We start from the raw sequence: 20,293 nt of genomic DNA on the forward strand, positions 1-20,293 counted from the left end.
CATAATATGCATGGGCAGTTCTTTAAAGTAACTATATCTTTTCCTGGCTCAACTGTCATCTGCAACTGTCACTTGACTGATGAAACATTTCTGTCCCTAGATGTCCCAAAACAACTTTTTGGAATAAAATCCAGAATTCTGCATATGGAATATGTAAAATTCTGGTTAAAGAAGCTACTGTATTATGTTTCAGATCTTTTATGCACATGATAACATGTTGAGATTTTTGTTAACTCAAAATCAGGAAGGGACTTTTTCTGAGCATTTTAATGGATTTTAGCACTCTCTACATGTTATGCCTCTCTCTGTAAACATTGTTTTTTCTCCTTTTATTCCTAATTGGGTTAACTGGTTATTTCACTGTCCCTATCCTAGTAATTGAACAAGAAAGTTTTTGCAGATATTGTATATATTTCTATATAAATCATGTATTAAAATTAAGTCTGCAGAGCTTCGCAACTATGGAAAGAGTTTGATGCAATAGATCTAAATCAGGGGTGTCAAACTGGCGGCCCGCGGGCCGATGTTTCATGAACAGGCCACACCCATCCTAGCTCCGCGAAGGGGAAAAACATTGTGATGGCAACGTGACACCGCTAAATGCTTGCTTGTAACAACTTTATCCATGGCTCATCCTCATAAAACAATCACTAGTAAAGCTTTCTCTTTAAGGATTCAGATAAATGCCTGACATAATGTAACATTCTGATGAGTTCCAGAATTGTGGAATGACAGTTTCCATCATCACCAGTCCACAAGGCTAATACTGTGGTCAATTCCTCACACTCTTGGGTTAGTATTTTTCTAAGATATTTGGCATCTGTTCCAAATGATCTGTGACAATATGATGGCTAACCAGGTTCTACAAATACCAGAACACAGGAAAGGAATTTCCTAAGAGTTTCTAGTGCAAGTTAAAAACACTTACAACTTGCTCTGCACGCCTGTGCAAAATGTTCCTGTAAACAGTAATGTGCCTGCATGTGTGTTTAACCACACCCAGGGCTGCCTGAGGAATTTCACATGAGTTTGTTATTCAGATTCTTTTGCTTTACCACTCCCATGAGAGAGGGAGCTTGATCTTTTGAAAGCTGCCAAAAGGGGGACTGGAAGAACAGAATTAAATTGAGTTCAAGATTATGCTCTTGTTAGAAGAGACTTACTAGTCATCATTTTGTAGAGTCTGGAAGGAATGCTTTAGGCTCCTATGTGCTGAAAGACTTTGCAGCCAATCTTAAAAGGGCAAGGGATGATTTAAATCTGGTTGCATTACATATTATTACTGCAACTGGAGCAAAAATAATGTTGTACAGGGATAGGTCTTTGCTTTCATTTTATGTGAGAGAAAATTACTTGCATACTAATATATAGTCCCACATATGTGCCCAGTCACTCATAAAGCATGTTTATTTTGTGTTTAATTTCCCACAACATTTTCTTCTCAAATAAGTAAATAAATAAACTTTAGCAATAAAAAGGAATTATGAGATTTAAGGTAGAACTGTGTATTGCTTTTTTGTTTATAAGTATGATGGAAACAGCTTGTGTGGGCCTTAGACATCAATATTTCTGTTTGAAAAGTTGGATATTTTATGGGAAAGCAAAATAAACATCCAACAATATTTATGCCTTCTATGATTTCTTAAATACTGGGCAAAGAAAAATGACAATATTATTAGTAATCCACAAATAGGCATCTTGTTCTGGCTCTTTTAAGGACAGAGTTTTCTTGCTCTGCTGCTTCCTATGTTTGAATTTTGTCAAGACTATGTAAAAAGTCAATTCTTTATTTCTTACCAGAGAACCAAATTAAAGAATTTAAATAAAGTCCATCAAGCTGAAGCCTGGGTTTAACATTTGCATGTCTTTAAATTCCTGAAGGAAAAGAAATATCCTTGTTATTTAAAACATATGTAAAAATAATGTCAGCTGTCAGCATTAGGGAATCTTCATACTCACTCACAGCATAATAATTGTAATCATCTTTATCATGTATAATAATGCTTTAGAGTGTTTAAGGTGGGGCTATAGTTTTGCATGTAAAATATTTCTGATTTATTCTCTGGCTTACTGAGTGAGAAGGATTTCCGATAGCACTTCTTAAGTGGATCAATGTATGACTAATGTAAAGTATCTCTGTTCTATTTTTATTCTGAGCTGAGAAGCAACATCCAGGGGATTTCCAACAATCTCCCATTGATGGGCTGAACCCAAGGAGGCATTTTACCTTTCACTTCACTTTTTCTGTTCAGTCTCATAATGTAGATGAGAAGCTGAGACTGAAGTTTGTATTTTGCCAAAACCCTGTCTACTAGTTCTAATCTGAGATAATCCAGGTTATAGACCAAGAACACCTAAAATGTACTGCTATCAATGGGACAAATTGTGATTACCTCAGAAAATCCAGCACATGTGTTACAAAGAATGAGACCCAGGGTTTGCAGTTTACCTATTCAAGGCACTGACTTACCTGTATATAATTATCTGCAACTCAGTAAGAATTCCACCCAGTCATTATACATTTCTGTGTCAGGTGAGTTGTCTGCCTGCTTCTGATTTTGACCTGAATATTAAACAAGTTATTTGTAGCCCTTGATGTCTTCAAAAGAATTTTCAGGTACTCAAGAAGTTTAATCAGTGGTTCCACATTGTCTTCAGCTTGATGGTACAGAAAGGCGCCTATGAGCCTGTGCAATTTGAGGCATATGGAACTGACAGTGCAAAAATCTCATGGATGTTTCCTCAGGAAAACATTCACTAACTTACACCTGGATGAAATTCAGAATATTTTATTCCAAGTACCTAGGAGCCCACAAAGAGGACTCCTGAAGTCTTGTGTGAATCACAATTCACTCAACCCCTCCCAACATGGTATGAGCTAATTGAAGTTGAAATGTTCTGTGAACATTTATATAACATTTATATGGTACATTGCAGGCTGAAGTGAAAATCAATGTAAGTTACCTACCAACCGAAAAGGGAGAAAATATCTAAGGTGATGTTTTGTTTCTCATGGAATACTTGCAATAATGTATTTAAGATAATAAGCAACATGGGAGGCCTGTAATTATGATAGTTAATACATAGGTGCTCAGCAAAAAGGACTGAATAATATTGCTTTCCAGGAGAAGGAGAATTTCATTGATATTGTGATTTTAGTAATGCAACAAAAGAAGCGTTAAAAATATTGTGAAAAAAAATTTGTGTAGCTGACCAAGAAACAATAAATCTAAGAAGAAAAAAAATCCGATATATGCCTCAGATTGGCCATGCATACCTAACAACTTAAGCTAAGTAGAGGGTGCTTTAAACAATTTGAAAAAATATAACTGAAATTTTGTGATTTGCTTTCTAATCTAGAGATACAGAAGGAATCTGTTCTATTCTCCAGATTTGGTTTTACTTTTAGACAAAAATACAGGTGTTATATCACCTCTAAGTGGGCCACTAGATTACCTTAACAGAAGTTCAGCAGGTTCTGACCAGTTCTGGTGAATTGATAGCAGAAATTTTGAGTAGTTTTAATGATTGAAACTTGGATATTTTGAGTTGAAAATTCTCAGTTGGGTTATGGTGGTTTAACATGGAGGCCTGGATGTAAACCAGCCTCCCAGTGGTATTGGGACTGCAAATCCCAGAATTCTTATTTTATTTATATAGATTTATATGGCTGCTTATGTCATAACAGTGATTCAAGACAGCATATGCAAAGATTAAAACAATGGTTATAAGCAGTGATCCATAATTCTCAAGGTAAACAATATATCCCAATGATTAAAACTACAACACAAGAGTGCTCACCTGATATCCTGGCCCAGGTAGTTGGGGAAACAGCCATCAGTCACCATGACCTTCAGAAATCCAAGAAGATGCCATCCTAGCACAGTTTTCATTTTGTCCCGTTCTGTTCTATTCTTTACCATAGATGTGATTTGCAGGGTCCTATTGTGAAGGAGATTCAGCATGTGAAATTATTCTCTGATCCTGCTTATCATTGGATTGAAGGAGATACTCTTATTGAAGCACAAATAGGATGAAGAATTAAACTTTCTCCTTCCCCTCTTTTCTAAAGGAATCACAAAGTAATTGAACTACTCCGCAAAACTGGAGCTCACCTTTCCAGCCAAGAACTTGTGAATGTTGGGACAGAACTCTGCAGGCAAGTATGACTCTGAACTATACAAATCAGAGGTGGTATTCAGCCAGTTCTGACAGGTTCTGAAAGACCAGTAGCGGAAATTTTGAGTAGTTCGGAGAATCAGTAAATACCATCTCTGGTTGGCCCCGCGCCATCTATTCGCTGCCTCCTGAGTCCCAGCTGATTGGCTGGGTCTTCTTTTGTTGTCCTGCACAGGAGAATGGAGCTGGAAAGCAGGTTAGTGGGGTAGGGAGAGAATGGGGATTTTACAGTATCCTTCCCCTGCCATGCCCACCAAGCCACGCCATGCCCACCAAGCCACAGAATGGTAGTAAAAAAAATTGAATACCACCACTGATACAAATATATATCTCCATCAGCTGATTTCCTTCCATTCAAGAACTGAATATTTGGCAACTAACGCTGAATGAATGTGATTTAAAAATATATATCAAATATTGATTTTTCTGATTAAGGCTGCTTTTTTATGATCCCTGATATGCCTTCACAGTGGTTTTGGCATACATTTAATTATTGCTCAGTTATTGGTGGTGTAGAAGAATTCTCTCCCAGATAGTGGCAAAACTTTGAGATCAGAGAAGAGAACTAGGAGCATTTCAAACATTTTGGTGCGTATTGAAAGAGAGTCACTGGATGTATAAATGTACTGGTCCTCTAAATCAGAAACAGATCTATAGTAATTCAGAAACTAGGGCAAATAAATATAGTTCATTCATGTGTAATAACTGGCAAAGAAAAACAAAATGCTGTCTCTTCATCCTGTTCAGACCTAACAAATATTGAGTTTTGCAGAACTTCAAATGAAACAGTTCCTCTGGACGCAGATCTTTCTGTCAATAGTGGCAGAATTATAGGAATTAGAAATAATGCTCCAGATTCAGCATTAAGCATCAGTACAATTTGTTTTCTCATTCTTAATCTGACATTTTCTATTATTAGAGTCACTTAGGTGAGTTGGATGTTGTAGAAATTGAATCAAACAATCTGAAGAAACGCAGAATCTTATTTTATTAGTAAATAATAAAACTGTAATACTGAGCCAGTTTGGTGCGGCAGTTAAAGGCAGTGATCTAGAAACCAGAAGTCTATGAGTTCTAGTCCTGCTTTAGGTACAAAGCCAGTTGGGTGACCTTGGGTCAGTCACTCTTTCTCAGCTTTAGGAAGGAGACAGTGACAAACTACTTCTGAAAATCTTAACAAGAAAACAGCAAGGACTTGTTCAGGCAACTGCCAGAAGTTTATTTCTTTTTATTTGTTTTTTTTTATTTGTCAATTGCTTACAAGATAATAGGTATAAGTAAAAACATAGTTATGAATACATGGATACATACAAGAAAAATAAAAAAAATAAAAAAAAAATAATGGGACAGGGACGGTAGGCACATTGGTGTGCTTATGCACGCCCCCTACAGACCTCTTAGGAAAGGGGTGAGGTCAATAGTAGACAGTCTAAGGTTAAAGTTTTTGGGGTTTGGGGAAGAAACCACAGAGTCAGGTAGAGTATTCCAGACATTGACCACTCTGTTGCTGAAGTCGTATTTCCTGCAATCAAGTTTGGTGAGATTAACCTTGAGTTTGTATCTATTGTTTGCTCTTGTGTTGTTATGGTTGAAGCTGAAGTATTCATTGACTGGTAGGACATTGCAATGTATGATTTTATATACTATACTTAGATCGGACCGAAGGCGGCTTTGTTCTAGGTTTTCTAGGTCAAGAATTTCGAGTCTGGTGGCATAAGGTATTCTGCAACGAGTAGAGGAGTGGAGAACTCTTCTTGTGAAATATTTCTGGACTTTCTCAACTGTGATTGTTAATTGTTAATTGTGTTCAAGTAAGTTAAGACTTACTTGAAGATATTCTATAAAATAAATTAAAAGGTATCAAGTGCAGTGTTCATATTAATATTGTAATTTCTTAATTCTCATTTTACTGATTCACTGATATATTTCTTTTATAAGCTACCCTATTATCCTGTTCAGATCCCAAATTGTTTTAGTTTTGATGGAAAGTCACTGATGACTTCCATGGGGTAACAGACCTCAATGGGGATAGTGCACCTCTTTTGGCCTTTTCAGATCTTTTGGTGGCTTTTCAAACCATTGACTATGGTATTTTTGTGAACTGACTGTAGAATTGAAAATAAGAGGGACTATCTAATGCAGAGGTGGTATTCAGCAGGTTCTGACCAGTTCTGGAGAACCAGTAGCGGAAATTTTGAATAGTTTGGAGAACCAGCAAATACCACCTCTGACTGGAGATTTGTTTAGCAGAGTGATGACATTTGGGAAAAATCTGTTCTTGTGTTTAGTTGTTCTGGTATGCAGGGCTCTATAGTGTCATTTTGAGGGTAGGAGTTGAAACAGTTTGTGTCTAGGATGTGAGGGGTCTATAAATATTTTCACAGCTCTCTTTTTGACTCGTGCAGTATACAGGTCCTCAATTGAAGGCAGGTTAGTAGTAATTGTTTTTTCTGCAGTCCTAATTATCCTCTGAAGTCTGTGTCTGTCCTGTTGGGTTGCAGAACCAAATCAGACAGTTATAGAAGTGCAGATGAGAGACTCAATAATTCCTCTGTAGAACTGTATCAGCAACTCCTTGGGCAGTTTGAGCTTTCTGAGTTGGTGCAGAAAAAACATTCTTTGTTGTGCTTTCTTGTTGAAGTTTTTGATGTTAGATGTCCATTGTAGGTCTTGAGATATGATAGAATCTAGAAATTTGAAGGTCTCTACTGTTGATACTGTGTTGTCTAGTATTGTAAGAGGTGGTAGTATGGGAGGGTTTCTTCTAAAGTCTACCACCATTTCTATGGTTTTGAGTGTGTTCAGTTCCAGTTTGCTCTGGTTGCACCATGAGGCTCGTTGTTCAACCTCCCATCTGTATTTGGATTCATCATTGTCTCAAATGAGACCAATCACTGTTGTATCATCTGCAAACTTCAGTAGTTTAACAGATGGATTGTTTGAGATGCAGTCATTGGTATATAGCAAGGGTCTTCAAACTTGGCAACTTTAAGACTTGTGGACTTCAACTCCCAGAATTCCTGAGCTAACATGACTGGAGGAAGAATTCTGGAAGTTGAAGTCCACAAGTCTTAAAGTTGCCAAGTTTGAAGACCCTTGGTATATAGGGTCTGAGCTATTGCAAAATGATATATGATCCCAGTTACTTTCTGCCATCTCTGGCTTAGATGAATCAAGTTGCTGAAGATAAGAAGAAGAACTTAGAGAAAAGCTAGTTAGCTACTGTTAACTTTCAAAAGTACTGAGGCATAGGAGTGACATAAAATTGTTGAATATAAGACTAGTTCTGTTTTGTGCTTTCCAAACAACAATTCCATGAAGCCAATTAATGTAGCATTATTTATAGAATGAGAGGCTTGGAATCTGTTTTGTAAAATCTTGTTTAGTTGTCAAGATAATTAAGAGGAGTGGCTTAAAAAACTTTATATTCTTTAGGAAATAGATTAACCCACTTAGCCTTTTCTGCATGTAAAAATCCAGTTTAACAGGTTAATCACAGAAGACAGCAAACTGCTTTGGGGCTGCATTCAACAATCAGAAAAATGATAACTGCATAAATAATTTTTTTATTGAGACATTTTGTTTGCTTAGATTGCTTTTCTAACCGAATAATTGTTTCATTTTTCCATGAAGGTTTTTATTTATTATGGCTCATTGCATAGTCAGCCAGGTGTTCAGACTGGATTTAGCACTTTTATCTTCCTATCAAGTTCTTCCCAAGGATCTGTTGTAGTTTGATGGTGTTAAAGGTATCACTGCGGGAAGTAAGCTGTTCCAAATAAAGCTGCCTTCTGCAATTGATGGCGATGATGATTTTGTCAATGCTGGTGGTGTTTATATTCTGCTCCTGTTGCTTTGGAATTGAACCTTTCTTTGGTACTAACATACTTTTCTTTTGCCAGTTTATTCTACTTCTGTTTGTCGATTTATGTGTTTGTGATTTTCTCCATTTTTTTTCTCTTCTCTCCTGCTCTCTCCAGGTATTGCAACATCAACTATCCAGACTCCTCCCACCCCCTTTGTTAACAGTAATTGTTCACTCTGGAGTGTTATATAGCGGGTGCTTATTCGACTGAATTCTAAAATTACACAGCTCTTTAGCTTCTTTGTTTTTTATTTCTTTTCCTAGGTTGCAGTCCCATCAGCTTGCAAACAAAAGATATTTCTTGCAGATGTTCCAGTGCACCATTGTTGTTACTTTGTCATGCTGTTGTTTGTAGTAAATTTGTGTAATCTCCTTACAGCAGCAAACTAGGTGGCCCATTATTTTTCCAGTTTTTTTTTTTGCAGATGTGGCATTCACTGTCTTCTCAGTTCTGGCTTTATATGCATTTGTTCTGAAGGTTTGGTTTTATACTGCCAAAAATTAGCCCGTTGTCTGTTTCTTCAACTTTCTTTCTCTTAACTATTGCCAGGTCTGTTTTGCCTACTATTGGCTATGTAATATTTTGACTTGTCATGTTTTTTCAGTTCATTTGGTCTTTCTTGTAGGGCAAATTGAAAATGAGAGACCTTTTTCAATCAACTTATGTTGCTTTTGTCAATGCCAATGGTGACATTAAGACTGAAAGAACTGAAAAGTCCTGCAGATATTCTTCTAATGCCCTTTTATTTGTATACTTGCTACATTCCATGATCACCTATTTTTCTTAGTAAGTAGAATCTGTCAATGTTGCTGTGTGGATGAAAGATATGATTTACAATATTGTGATTATTTTTCTGGTCTCCCTATCCAGAACTTTTAGTTTTGCTTGAGTCCAGTTCACTATTCCAACTGTCTAATGATTGGAATTCCCAAGATATTAATTGCCTTGATGGAATTTCCTCCACTGAGTTTGTACTCTCTTCACTCTCATGATGTATTCACTTCTAACCTTCCTTTTGTCTTTATGCTTGATGTTGTCAGTTTGAAGTGTGGCCAGTGATTTTCCTCATCCAGACTTTTGAAGTTATTCCAAAGGGCATCAATATTCATTCAGTTTTCACTATTTTTCTCCTGTTGGTGTTAAGGGTGACATATTTGCCCAGTCGAAACTCCATTGCAATATCTTGGTTCTATATACAGAAAATGTTGAGCAGTGGATTCTATCTCATATGATGTTTTCCCATACAGTTCAATTTGTCTACGTGAGGGAGGTGGAATAACCTGGCAAGTATGTAAGGTTACAATCAGATAAAATGTGGCTATTTCATTTGAATACATATATAGGACTACCCCCAACCAGTGCCTATACAGTGTTTGGCTATACTTGTATAAAAAACTTCATGGAGTATAACATGCTAAACGTGATTGGTTAAAAGTTCTTGTCATATGTGAATTCAGGTCATGTTAATAGATTGTTCAATGCATTAGTATCTACAGGTGCTTGTTGCTTTTGTCAGTATCTGCAGGGAAAGGTCAGAAACACCAAGGTGGCAGTCATGATTGTGTCATTGAGGGCATACCCCTATTTATGGGCACTATTTGAGCAACAGAACAGAATAGAATAGAGTAGAGTAGAGTAGAATAACGGAGTTGGAAGGGATCTTGGAGATCAGTCCAACCTCCTGCTCAAGTAGGAAGCCCTATACCAGTAATGGCTAACCTTTTCGGCACCGAGTGCCCCAAATCCCCAAAAAATGCAATACGCGCGTCCCCCATGCATGCATGGGTGCCCCCTGCACATATGCCCTGCCCCATGTATGTGGTGCGTACCCCTTGCACATGCGCGTGCTTGTCCCACACATGGACCCCATCCCCCTGCATGCCCCCTGCCCCCCACATGCACCTGAGCATGTACGGCAGAGACCCAAAGACCAGCTGGCCAGCAGAAGGCGCGCACACATGTGTGGCAGAGCTGAGCTGGAGTGATGGCTCATGTGCCCACAGAGAGGGCTCTGCATGCCACCTCTGGCACACATGCCATAGGTTCGCCATCATGGCCCTATACCATTTCAGACAAATGGTTGTCCAATCTCTTCTTAAAAACTTCCAGTATTGGAGCATTCACAACTTCTGGAGGCAAGTTGATTAATTGATTAATTGTTCTGTCAGGAAATTTCTCTAGTTCTAGATTGCTTCTTTCCTTGATTAGTTTCCATCCACTGCTTCTTGTCTGCCCTCAGGAGCTTTGGGGAATAGCTTGACTCCCTCTTCTTTGATATGGGTCCCACCCCTGAGATATCGGAACACTGCTATCATATCACCCCTAACCTTCTTTTACCAAGGCATTATAAACTGGTATTAATACATCACATGATCTTGATTCTATCCCTTTGTTAATGCAGCCTAGAACTGTGTTGGCTTTTTGGGCAGTTGCAGCACACTGCTGACTCATATTTAAATGATTGTCCACTAGGACTCCAAGATCCCTCTCACAGTTACTACTACTACTACTACATTATTTGCGAAAAGATGTAGGATCTTAGTCATGCAGCTGAGGTCACCATCTTGAAATCTGCTCTCCATGGATGCCCTTAGCTGCTGGAAGGGCAGTGTATGTACATGCACACAAACACTTGTGTTTCTGAGAATTATTTATGTGTGAGAGAACAGTTGGTATGTGCAGATGGGGGAATCAATTTTATCAAATGGAATTCTTAATTAATTTGAATCAGTAGCATACAATATCTCTCTGTATTTGTATATATGTGGGTGACTTCACCCTTCTGATCCCTGAAGGATTATTTCTGGCATGTGCATATGCACAAGTATAACCTGTATATACATTTATTAGCTTTAACTAAAGTTGGAAACCTAGTTTGAAAACGTGAGGAAAGTTGGACCTTATATTGGATGCTTATCTCTATATAAGTTTTTTTTATACTTCAAACTCTTCGTTTTGGGCTGAGCAGGATAATTAACTTTAGTGTAATTAACTTCAATATACATTTACTTAAATACATTTAATATGTTTATATGTTGTGCATTAAGTAATTTCTCCTGATTTCACATTAAAAAATTTGATTACAATTTTATAGTGGCTTTTAGAGCCAAACACTCCCATAAACTGACCTCTACAATCTGGTGCCTTCTAAATTTATGTTTCAATTTCCATAATTTTTAGTTGCCTGGTAGACACAGTGATATTCTCTTCCCTGTTTGGGCCCAACCACATTGGAAGGACTATGTCACCTTGTTTCTCTGGGGAAAGGAAGAATTCTCCACTATTTTCTTGGAGGGAAACTTCGCCATTAGTAGTTGCACCATATTTGTCTGCTTTTCCAGTAAAGATCAGATGAGCAATACTATAGTAATGCTAAGTAGTCTATGATGTTCTAAATGTCCCATTATTAAGCATTAATGGCAGGCATCTTTCTTTTCTTTTTAAAAAAAGGGTAGGATAGGGAATACTCAGAGGTAATTCTGCAAATGCTGTTGCTGCAATGTGTGAGAAAAAAATAGAAAAGCTCTCATGAGCTGTTTTTGGATATACAGAATTAGACCCAAAGCTATCATTTGGCTATCCCTATATATTTTGCATATCTGTAGATTCCATTTGTGAAAAACAAGTATTGAAAAAAAAAAACTTTGGATAGAATCACTTAATTTGTGACTTCTTTGTATATCGCATTGCTAAGGTGTGATGTGAACTGACTCACAGTTGTTCTCATCTTAACTGCCAAACCAGATTTCCTGTTTTAGGAAAGAAATTATATAGCAGGAACATAAATATCCATTCTAAAAATGACTCTGCAATAACATATTGGACCAGAGATCAGATTTAATTGACATCCCTAACTCTGTTTAGGAAAAAAGAAGTTCAGCCTTGACCTTTTCATCTTTGGATTGTTTCTCTGAATGAAATGTGAAAACATAAGAATATTTAGATAGAGAGAAGTAATCAAATTCTCTTTTCCTTTCCGTCCTTCTTCTTTCTCCTATATACTATTTATATAAAAACTGGATGATGAAATCAAAAAATGCTTTATTCCAAAGCTCTTAGCTCTCTAGGCTAAAGCTTTTAGCTCTCTAGGCTAAAACGCTGTTCATTTATGATTATAGATGTTAGAAAAAAAATTAGGCTTCTGATAGAACTTTGACTATGCTTCTTATACCAGTTTATCTTTCTCATAAAATAAAATATGGAGTATCTTTTTATAGTCTGAATCTGTACTAGGTTTTATAGGAAATTCATAAAAAGATATAGACTTATTGCATGAATATGCTCCAGGTAGAATTACTTTCCCTGCATGTAAAATCTCTATTTCTCTTATCAAGGCTTTTCACCAACACAGAAGGATAATATCTTCACTATCTGGAAGATAGTTTTCAGCTGTAAACATCTAAATCTCCCATCAGGACTTAATGTGCTTGTTGGGAGGATTTAAGGTGGGAAGGTATGGAAGAGTTCCTGGAAAAAGTGAGTCAACTAAGCCACCACCAGATATAGTGCCCTGCAAGATGTTTAAATCTACTTGGTTTTGCAAACCAAGGTAGGCAACAAAGTCCTATGACAAAGCTTTAGATGGACAAGATGATAGAAAAGATGGGCTATGCTTCAATTAGCTCACAAATTGTATTTCTTTTAAAAGACACCAGCCACGGCTGGCTTCTTAAACCTCGCTGGCCTCCATATGAGTGGACTTCAACTTCTAGAATTATCAGTAATGAACTTGCTGCCCAGGGTGGAAAATCAAAAGGTTAGGCAAGAGTTATAGAAACATAGAAAACTGATGATAGAAAAAAAATCTAGTGTTCCATCAAGTCTGCCCTTTGACATCTTTATTTCTGGTTTTCTTATTAATTAATTTAAAAATTAGTTTATTTTTTTATTTATTTTAATTTTTGCTGGATAGCAATAGCACTTAGTCTTATATACTGCTTCATAATGTTTTAGAGCCCTCTCTAAGCAGTTTGCAGAGTCAGCATATTGCCCCCAACAATCTGGGAGTAATTTTACTGACCTTGGAAGGATGGAAGGCTAAGTCATTCTTGAGCTGGTCAGGATCAAACTACTGGCAGTTGGCAGAATTAGCTTACAATACTGCATTCTAACCCCTATGCCACCATAGCTCTTGTGTCACCACAGATGATGGATATATGTTTATTCCAAGAATATTTAAACTCAGTTACAAATGACTGACCCACTATCTCTGCTGGAAGTTTATTCCAAGCTTTCACTACTCTTTCTGTGAAGTAACACTTTCTTTTCTTTTTTTTTAAAATAAAGTTTTATTTGGGTTTTCACACACAAAATACAAGTAAAACATCTTTTTTGAAAATAGCATGGTACCGGGTTGAACTTCTTTATACAGACACAAAACTCGATTTCATGCTCCTTTTTGTATTCTATTCCATATCTTATACTATTTTACATTTTCTATATAGTTTTTCCCCTCTTTTAATTTTCTCAATTTTATTTTGATTATCTCATCTCAATTCAAATCATTATATTTATACTTTTGTCTGTTCTGTTTCAATTTCATATTATCTTTTCTCATTAAACAAATTTTCTCCTGTAGTTACTAATTGGAGTATGACACCCTTATATCTTTTAATTACATCCATTCAACTCTTATTTAAACTTCAATATATACCTTAAGTTTATGACCTTCAATATAATACATAATACATAACTTCCAATCGAATTCTGCTTGGTACATTCTTATAATACACACTATATTCTTTAAAAAAAAAAGAAAGATTGTAAATATATGTAATTATAAACCCTCATTCCATTCCAGTTCAGTTCTATCATTAATAATCATTAAAATCTTAACATCTTTAACACTTCTTTTCAATTAAATATCATACTTCCTTAAAAACACATATAATCTCCATAATTAATTTTTCCCTTATTTCTCTTCACATATGTTTTATAAATCATTAAATATACCTTTTGTTACATTTATTTATTGACAAGCATTCCACTGAATTACGATAGCTATTTTATCAGACATTTTAATCATACATTGTTTCATATTTTCTAAAATTATTTCTGCTTCTAATATAACCATACTATCTTACGTACCTTTGCAGAATCCCTTTTTCCATTAAGTTTTCACCCATTATCTCTAAATAGGCCCTGTTTCTCTATATTTTGCTTCTGTCCTTTATAACTTCTTTTCCTTTCTTTCTTCCCTCTCATCTTCTCCCTCTCCTTTTTACCCCCTTGTCTCTCTAGCTCTAATTCTCTCTTCTGCATTTCCTTCTTCTGTTGCTTTCTGATTTTATATTTATTTTTCACTCTATTTTGGGGGGGGAGTTGTTTTTCCCAATTTTAAACTTTCCATTCTCTTTCTCCCCTTTCCTTTTCCCCCCCCATCTAACATTACTTGTTCATTAAAGATGGCTTCTTCTTTGTCGCAATCTTCTTGTTCTGCAGGCATTTCTTGTTGTTTCTCATAATTCCAAATCTCCATTTCTAAAAACTGAAATACGAAGCCAAAAAACCCTCTCCCTTCTTGTGCATCTTCTTTGTACTTTTTAAGTTCCATTTTCAGTTCTTCTAAAAGTGGAGCCATTTTAAAAAGTTTTAAACAACTACCCGATTCATTTAGTCATTCAAAACAATGACCAAGAATCCAGAAATCATCAAGTAATCCAGATAGTCCCGAGTTATATCTTCTTATTTCTTTTTCGACTTTCTCTTCCTGGGGTTTTTGTTGCGATATTTCAGTTAGAATGTATCTTTTGGAAGTCTTGTTGAGATTTTGCTATAAGTTTTTTTTTTTAATTCCAAGCAATCTCCTCCCTTCCAGATCCTACCCTTTTATTCTTTTTCTCTCCTTTGCTGTTTTCAAAAGCTTTTAATTATCCAGAAATCTTTATTATCCCTTTGACTTTTTATTTTCAGCATTAAATGCCTATTGATGTCAAAGTGGATTTTTTTTTCAATTTCTTGCTTAAGTCTCTTAGCTGTCAGTATAGGAAAAGGAGCAAATCAAATCTTTTCCCTTTTCTCTCTCCTTCGCAGCTTAAAAATCTTCTTAGGGAACAATGTTATTTTTTTTAACAGTTTCAATTCCAGGGTACCTTATTTGTTACTTTTGCTGTTTGACCCGGTAAACCAAAACTTTCTCTTCTTATCTTCTTGCTGCACATTCTTTTCCGGACGAGTTCTTCTTTGTGGTGGCCATTTCTGACCACTGCTGCAACCACCTTCGGGAAAGGGAGTAATGGCCAGCTGGGGAGGAGAGATGCGGCTCTCCTCAACCCTGCTGGCAGTCTCCCCCCTCTTCACCACCTCTACGGGGTGGCTTAGCCCCGAAACCAGCCAGCTCGGGCGCTCCAGCAGCGAGCACGGATCGAAACCTCGCAGAGACGAGGCTTCGGTCTGTCGCTGAGGAAGCTCAATTCTATTCCAAGTAACACTTTCTAATATTACTTTTGAACTTCCCTCCTATCAGTTTGAGGTCATGCCCATGTTCTTGATTTTTGCTTAATATTGAACATACTGCCTTCTAGAACCTTCACACCATTAACATATTTAAAGGTTTCAATTATGTCCCCCTTCCTCTTTTGTCCTCTGAGCTGTACATATTCAGTTCCTCCAATCTTTCCTGATATATTTTGTCCCTCAGTTTTTGAATCATTTTTATTGCTCATCTCTGGACTCACTCAATCTTATCAATAATTTTTAAGTGAAGTCTCCAGAACTGTACACAGTATTCCATGATTGATTGATTGATTGTATGGCAAAAATATTAAAAAGTAGATCACAATTACATTCTAAATGAACAAATATTTACTCATTTTTATTTGTTTATAGCATCAGCGATATAGCAGCATTGATTGGTGAGTGAATATTACAGTACTAATTATTTTCTTATATCTCACAGCAGAGCATTTTCTTTCATAGATGTAGTGGAGGAATATGGCTCAAAACTGATAATCAGAAAGTGGGGTAGATCTTATTGTGTCCAATAAGATGCACATGTGATTCAGTTGTGGTATGGCTATTATTTATTCAGATCAGGGAACAACATTCTGCTATTGAAAAACACGGATCTCAAGAATGGTAGCTAAGGAACTCCAGGTAGAACCACACAGCTTGCAGGATGCTATTCTTAGATTGCAGTTTGGCTGCAGTCTTCTTAAGATGTTCTCTGAAGCAGGGGTCCCCAACCACCGGTTGAACAAGTCCTACCGGGCCGCTGGCTTGCTGGCGCCACCATCTTTTTGATGAAAAAGTGCTTCCGGTGAGCTTTTCGGGTAGAAAGCTCACCGGAAGCACGTTGTCATCAAAAAAGATGGCGGCGCCAGCGCTTCCGGTGAGCTTTTCCGGGTAGAAAGCTCACCGGAAGCACGTTTTCATCAAAAAGATGGCACCAGCGCTTCGGTGAGCTTTTCCGGGTAGAAAGCCATTTCTACCCGAAAAGCTCACCGAGCGTGGCGCCATCTTTTGATGAAAAAGTGCTTCCGTGAGGTCACCGGAAGCACTTTTTCATCAAAAAAGATGGCGGCGCCCAGCTGATGCCGGTACCAGGCCGCGGCGTAAAAAGGTTGGGGATCACTGCTCTGAAGGACAATATTCTGTCAAAAGTATTGGTAATTTGTTATGAGCAAGAAGAGTATTCTCAAAACAGTATTTCAAACTTTTTCAAATGTTCTATGTAGCAGGACTAAGACCTCCTTTTCCCTGCGGGTGATCCCTCTAGTGATACATCCCAGAATTTTGTTGCCTTCACAGCTGCCTGGCCAATGGTTCACTCATTTTGCAGTCATCTGCTATAAGCATATCTAAATATTTTTCTTCTGTTGTTCTGTCTAACATTGTGGACCCAATACTATGCCCCGCCAGAGGATTCCTTGTCCCTAAGGGCATGTTCTTACATTTAGAAACATTGAATTCTAGTTTTTGATAATTTTTCCAGCCATGCCAAATCATTTTCCATGATACAGATACCCCCCACGAAATTATGCATCTTTGTATCATCAGCAAAAAGACAAACTTTACCTAGCAATCTTTCTGTTATTTCACTTACAAACACATTAAACACAATAGGACCTAGAATACCGCTTGTGATTGACCTCTGTTCGGACAGTGCCCTGTTAACAATTACTCACTGGGATCTATTCCTGATCCAACTTCCTATTCACTGAACTACCCAGTGATAAAGTCCTAACCTGTACAACTTTTTTTATAAGTTCATTATGTGGAACTGTGATCAAATGCTTTGCTAAAATTGAGATAGGCTATGTCTACATCTTTGTCCCAAACATTTATGACATTGTTTAAAAAGTATATCAGATTAGTTTGCCATTATCTGCCTATAGTAAACCCATGATGCTTTGGGTCCATCAAGTTGTACCCTTTTAAATGTTCATCTATCTTTTTTTTCAGGAGTGATTCCATTAACTTCAATACTACAGATGATAAGCTCACTGGCCTATAGTTGCCAGCTTTTTTTCTAGCCCCCCCCCCTTTTATAGATAGGTGCAATATTAGCTGTTCATCAGTCTTAATGAACTTTACCTGTTTAGAAGAGATTGGTTAAATTGTTCAGTTAATGTCCAGCAAGCACACCTAGAATGTGCATTAAATGGTTGAGATTACTTATTGTTTATTGGGCCATGTTTTCTTCAATTAACCATGGTTTTACACATTATATAAACCATTGCCTCAATTTTCAAATGATAATGGCTGGGTTTGAATAATCCAGGGGTGTCAAACTTGATTTCACTGAGGGCTGCATCATGGTTGTGTTTGACCTTGGGTGGCTGGAGGGGGCATGGCCACGGTGGGGTGGCCAGCTCAACGTCATTCGTTTTGGAGCCATCATTGGTGGGCCAGGTGGAGCTGGGGGGGATCCTCCTGCAGCCTTCTGCCAATGAAAGTGGAACTTGGGTGGGCTGTGAGCGGCCCTTCTAAGCTCCATTTTCAGCCACGACAGCCTCTTGCAGCCCACTGCCAGTGAAAACAGAGCTTGGGAGGGCTGCTCCCAAGCTCTATTTTTGCTAGCAGAGGCACTATGGGCCGCTGTTTCCAGGGTGGCCATGTGGGCCAGATCTAAGCACCCCATGAACTAGATCCAGCTCACAGAGTTTGACACTCCTGGCATAATCCATTAAACATCCAAACAAATCACACTAGTTGTAGGTTAGGCTGGCCAAATTTTGGATAGTGCCAGATTGGGATAGGTAGGATGTCTTATTCCAAAGTTACGAAAACATGATTCCCATGGAAAGCTCCCCCACCCCCCAAAAAAAACCCCAAAGGCTTGTGAACCTATAGAAAGAGTGTCTTATTTTTTTCTTGGTCAAGGCTGTCATATATCTGGCTTTGAATTGTGTATGGAGACTGCAGTCCAAAAAGCAATAGGTGAAGAAAAACTAACATTTAACTTACAGTTAAAATCTGTTGATATTACTTTCTAGACATGTAGTTTATATTTTTCTCTTTTATTTTATAAAAATGACTATTTGGAACAACATTTGTAGGGCTCTGAGTGCTGTGCTCTTTGGGATATGCCATATTGTTTAGGTCTCTAGGCTGTGCATTCTTTTGTGTTAAAACCTAAATACATTTCCCTGAATCCCCTAAGCGTCTGCAAGTTTTTACACTGTGTTTTATCAAACATGCAATTCTCTAATTCTAGTACTATGCTATATCTTGTAATCAATGATTTACATTTTGCCATTTTTGCTTTGAAATATTGATCCATAAAGGTCTTAGGTTTATAGATGAATTAATAAACTTCCATCTCAGCCTTTTTCTTAAATTTATTTAAATAACAGGTCTTTTGGATATCTAAAGTTTAGTTGAAGGCTTATGTCTTTCAGCATATTATTAATCTTATGTATATCTAAGATGGTGGAAAGGACATAATTAGTGATGCATCTGATGAAACAGATTAAGTAAATTTCCGGACTCGTAATGAGAGAAAGGGCTGAAATCTAAAAGGCAATTTTTCCATGCCAGGAACATCATTAACCCAATATGTGAACCATGAGGAGATTGGTATGGGTAAATAAATGACTTGTACTAATCAATTCTATTCTTTTTAAAGGTGATATCTTGATCTGTAAGAAAATAAGGAAAAGATTAAATTATGAAGCCTTTTGAATGACTTAATGTTTTGGTATGGCAACCATGTTATAAAACCTCACACAGAATCATGAGAATATTTGTGTTGCAAAATTGGATCCTTGTTTCTACTTTCAAGCAGGATAGGAGGACTGGAGAGAAATGTACAAATTCAGCTCACATATTGACCTTAGAAGTGGTGATTCCCTTCTATGATGATATTTTATTTATTATTTATTCATTTGTTTATATAGTCATGCATCTACACCTCTATTCCAACAAATCAAGGCAATTTACAATAATATTATGGTAAAAATAGAATAACAAACTCCTAAAAATAATATTACCATAATAGTTCAGGTTCACTATTTGCACCAGAAGCCCTTTAGAACAAGGCAATCTTGGCTGCTTTGTGAGAGGCAAGGCATGCCATAGTTTGGGCCCCACCAATGTGAAGAAGTAAACCTGGGACTGTCCTTTCACTTCACACAAGTTGGGAGCACAGGCTTCACTAGGGATTTATAAAACAACACCATGAATTAGTTCTAGAAATTTGTCAGCAGTTGAGTGACGAGGGACTGAGGCAGTGCTTCTAAACAGATTGTGCTTTTCCCTCCAAATAGCTGGGCTGCTGCATATTGAACCAATTGCAGCTTTTGAGTTGCTGTCAAAGGTGCCTCATGTAAAGTGAACCATAGGAGTCTAAAGACAAGGTGATGAGGATATGAGGCATAGCAGCAAGCAAGCATCCTAGCTTGAGAAGGTCTACAACTTGTTTAGACATAGAATGAACGTTACAGAAAACTAGTAACATGGTCATTGTAATTATGGAGCCGTGATGTTTATGTGAAGAGAGGAACTCTAGAAGTATCCTCTATTTAGATATATTAAGCTCTCTGTTTCCTTCTATTAGATGCTCAGATTTTCCGGCATTTGTTCTTTGGAGTGAATGGTACATAGTCCCTATTCTGAGAGAAAAGTCTTCATGAACCACTAGGACTGCACCTACCTGTTCTTTGATAGCTCTCTGTAAGTTTTGCTTGGTTCCTATCCTGGCTTTAGATTTTTGGTGACAGTGGAATATGTGTCTCTCTTGGTATTACTCATGTATCCCTTCCAGAAGACTATCCAGCATAGATAATGGTGAAGATTGCTTGGAGATA

General features: G+C 37.3%; 1 protein-coding gene across 1 annotated transcript in view; it reads left to right on the plus strand.

Moving 5' to 3' along the window:
• Window positions 1–20,293, plus strand: part of ASPG (asparaginase) — an 85,818-nt gene that overhangs the window by 52,124 nt on the left and 13,401 nt on the right. Inside the window, exon 13 of the mRNA XM_026670056.2 lies at window positions 4,073–4,159. Within this exon, the coding sequence (XP_026525841.1) occupies window positions 4,073–4,159 (87 nt within the window). The remainder of the gene's footprint in view (window positions 1–4,072; window positions 4,160–20,293) is intronic.

This window comes from Notechis scutatus, chromosome 1 (genome assembly GCF_049901735.1).
Source record: "Notechis scutatus isolate UNSWTSFEM ecotype Mainland chromosome 1, rNotScu1.2, whole genome shotgun sequence".
Lineage (NCBI taxonomy): Eukaryota > Metazoa > Chordata > Lepidosauria > Squamata > Elapidae > Notechis > Notechis scutatus.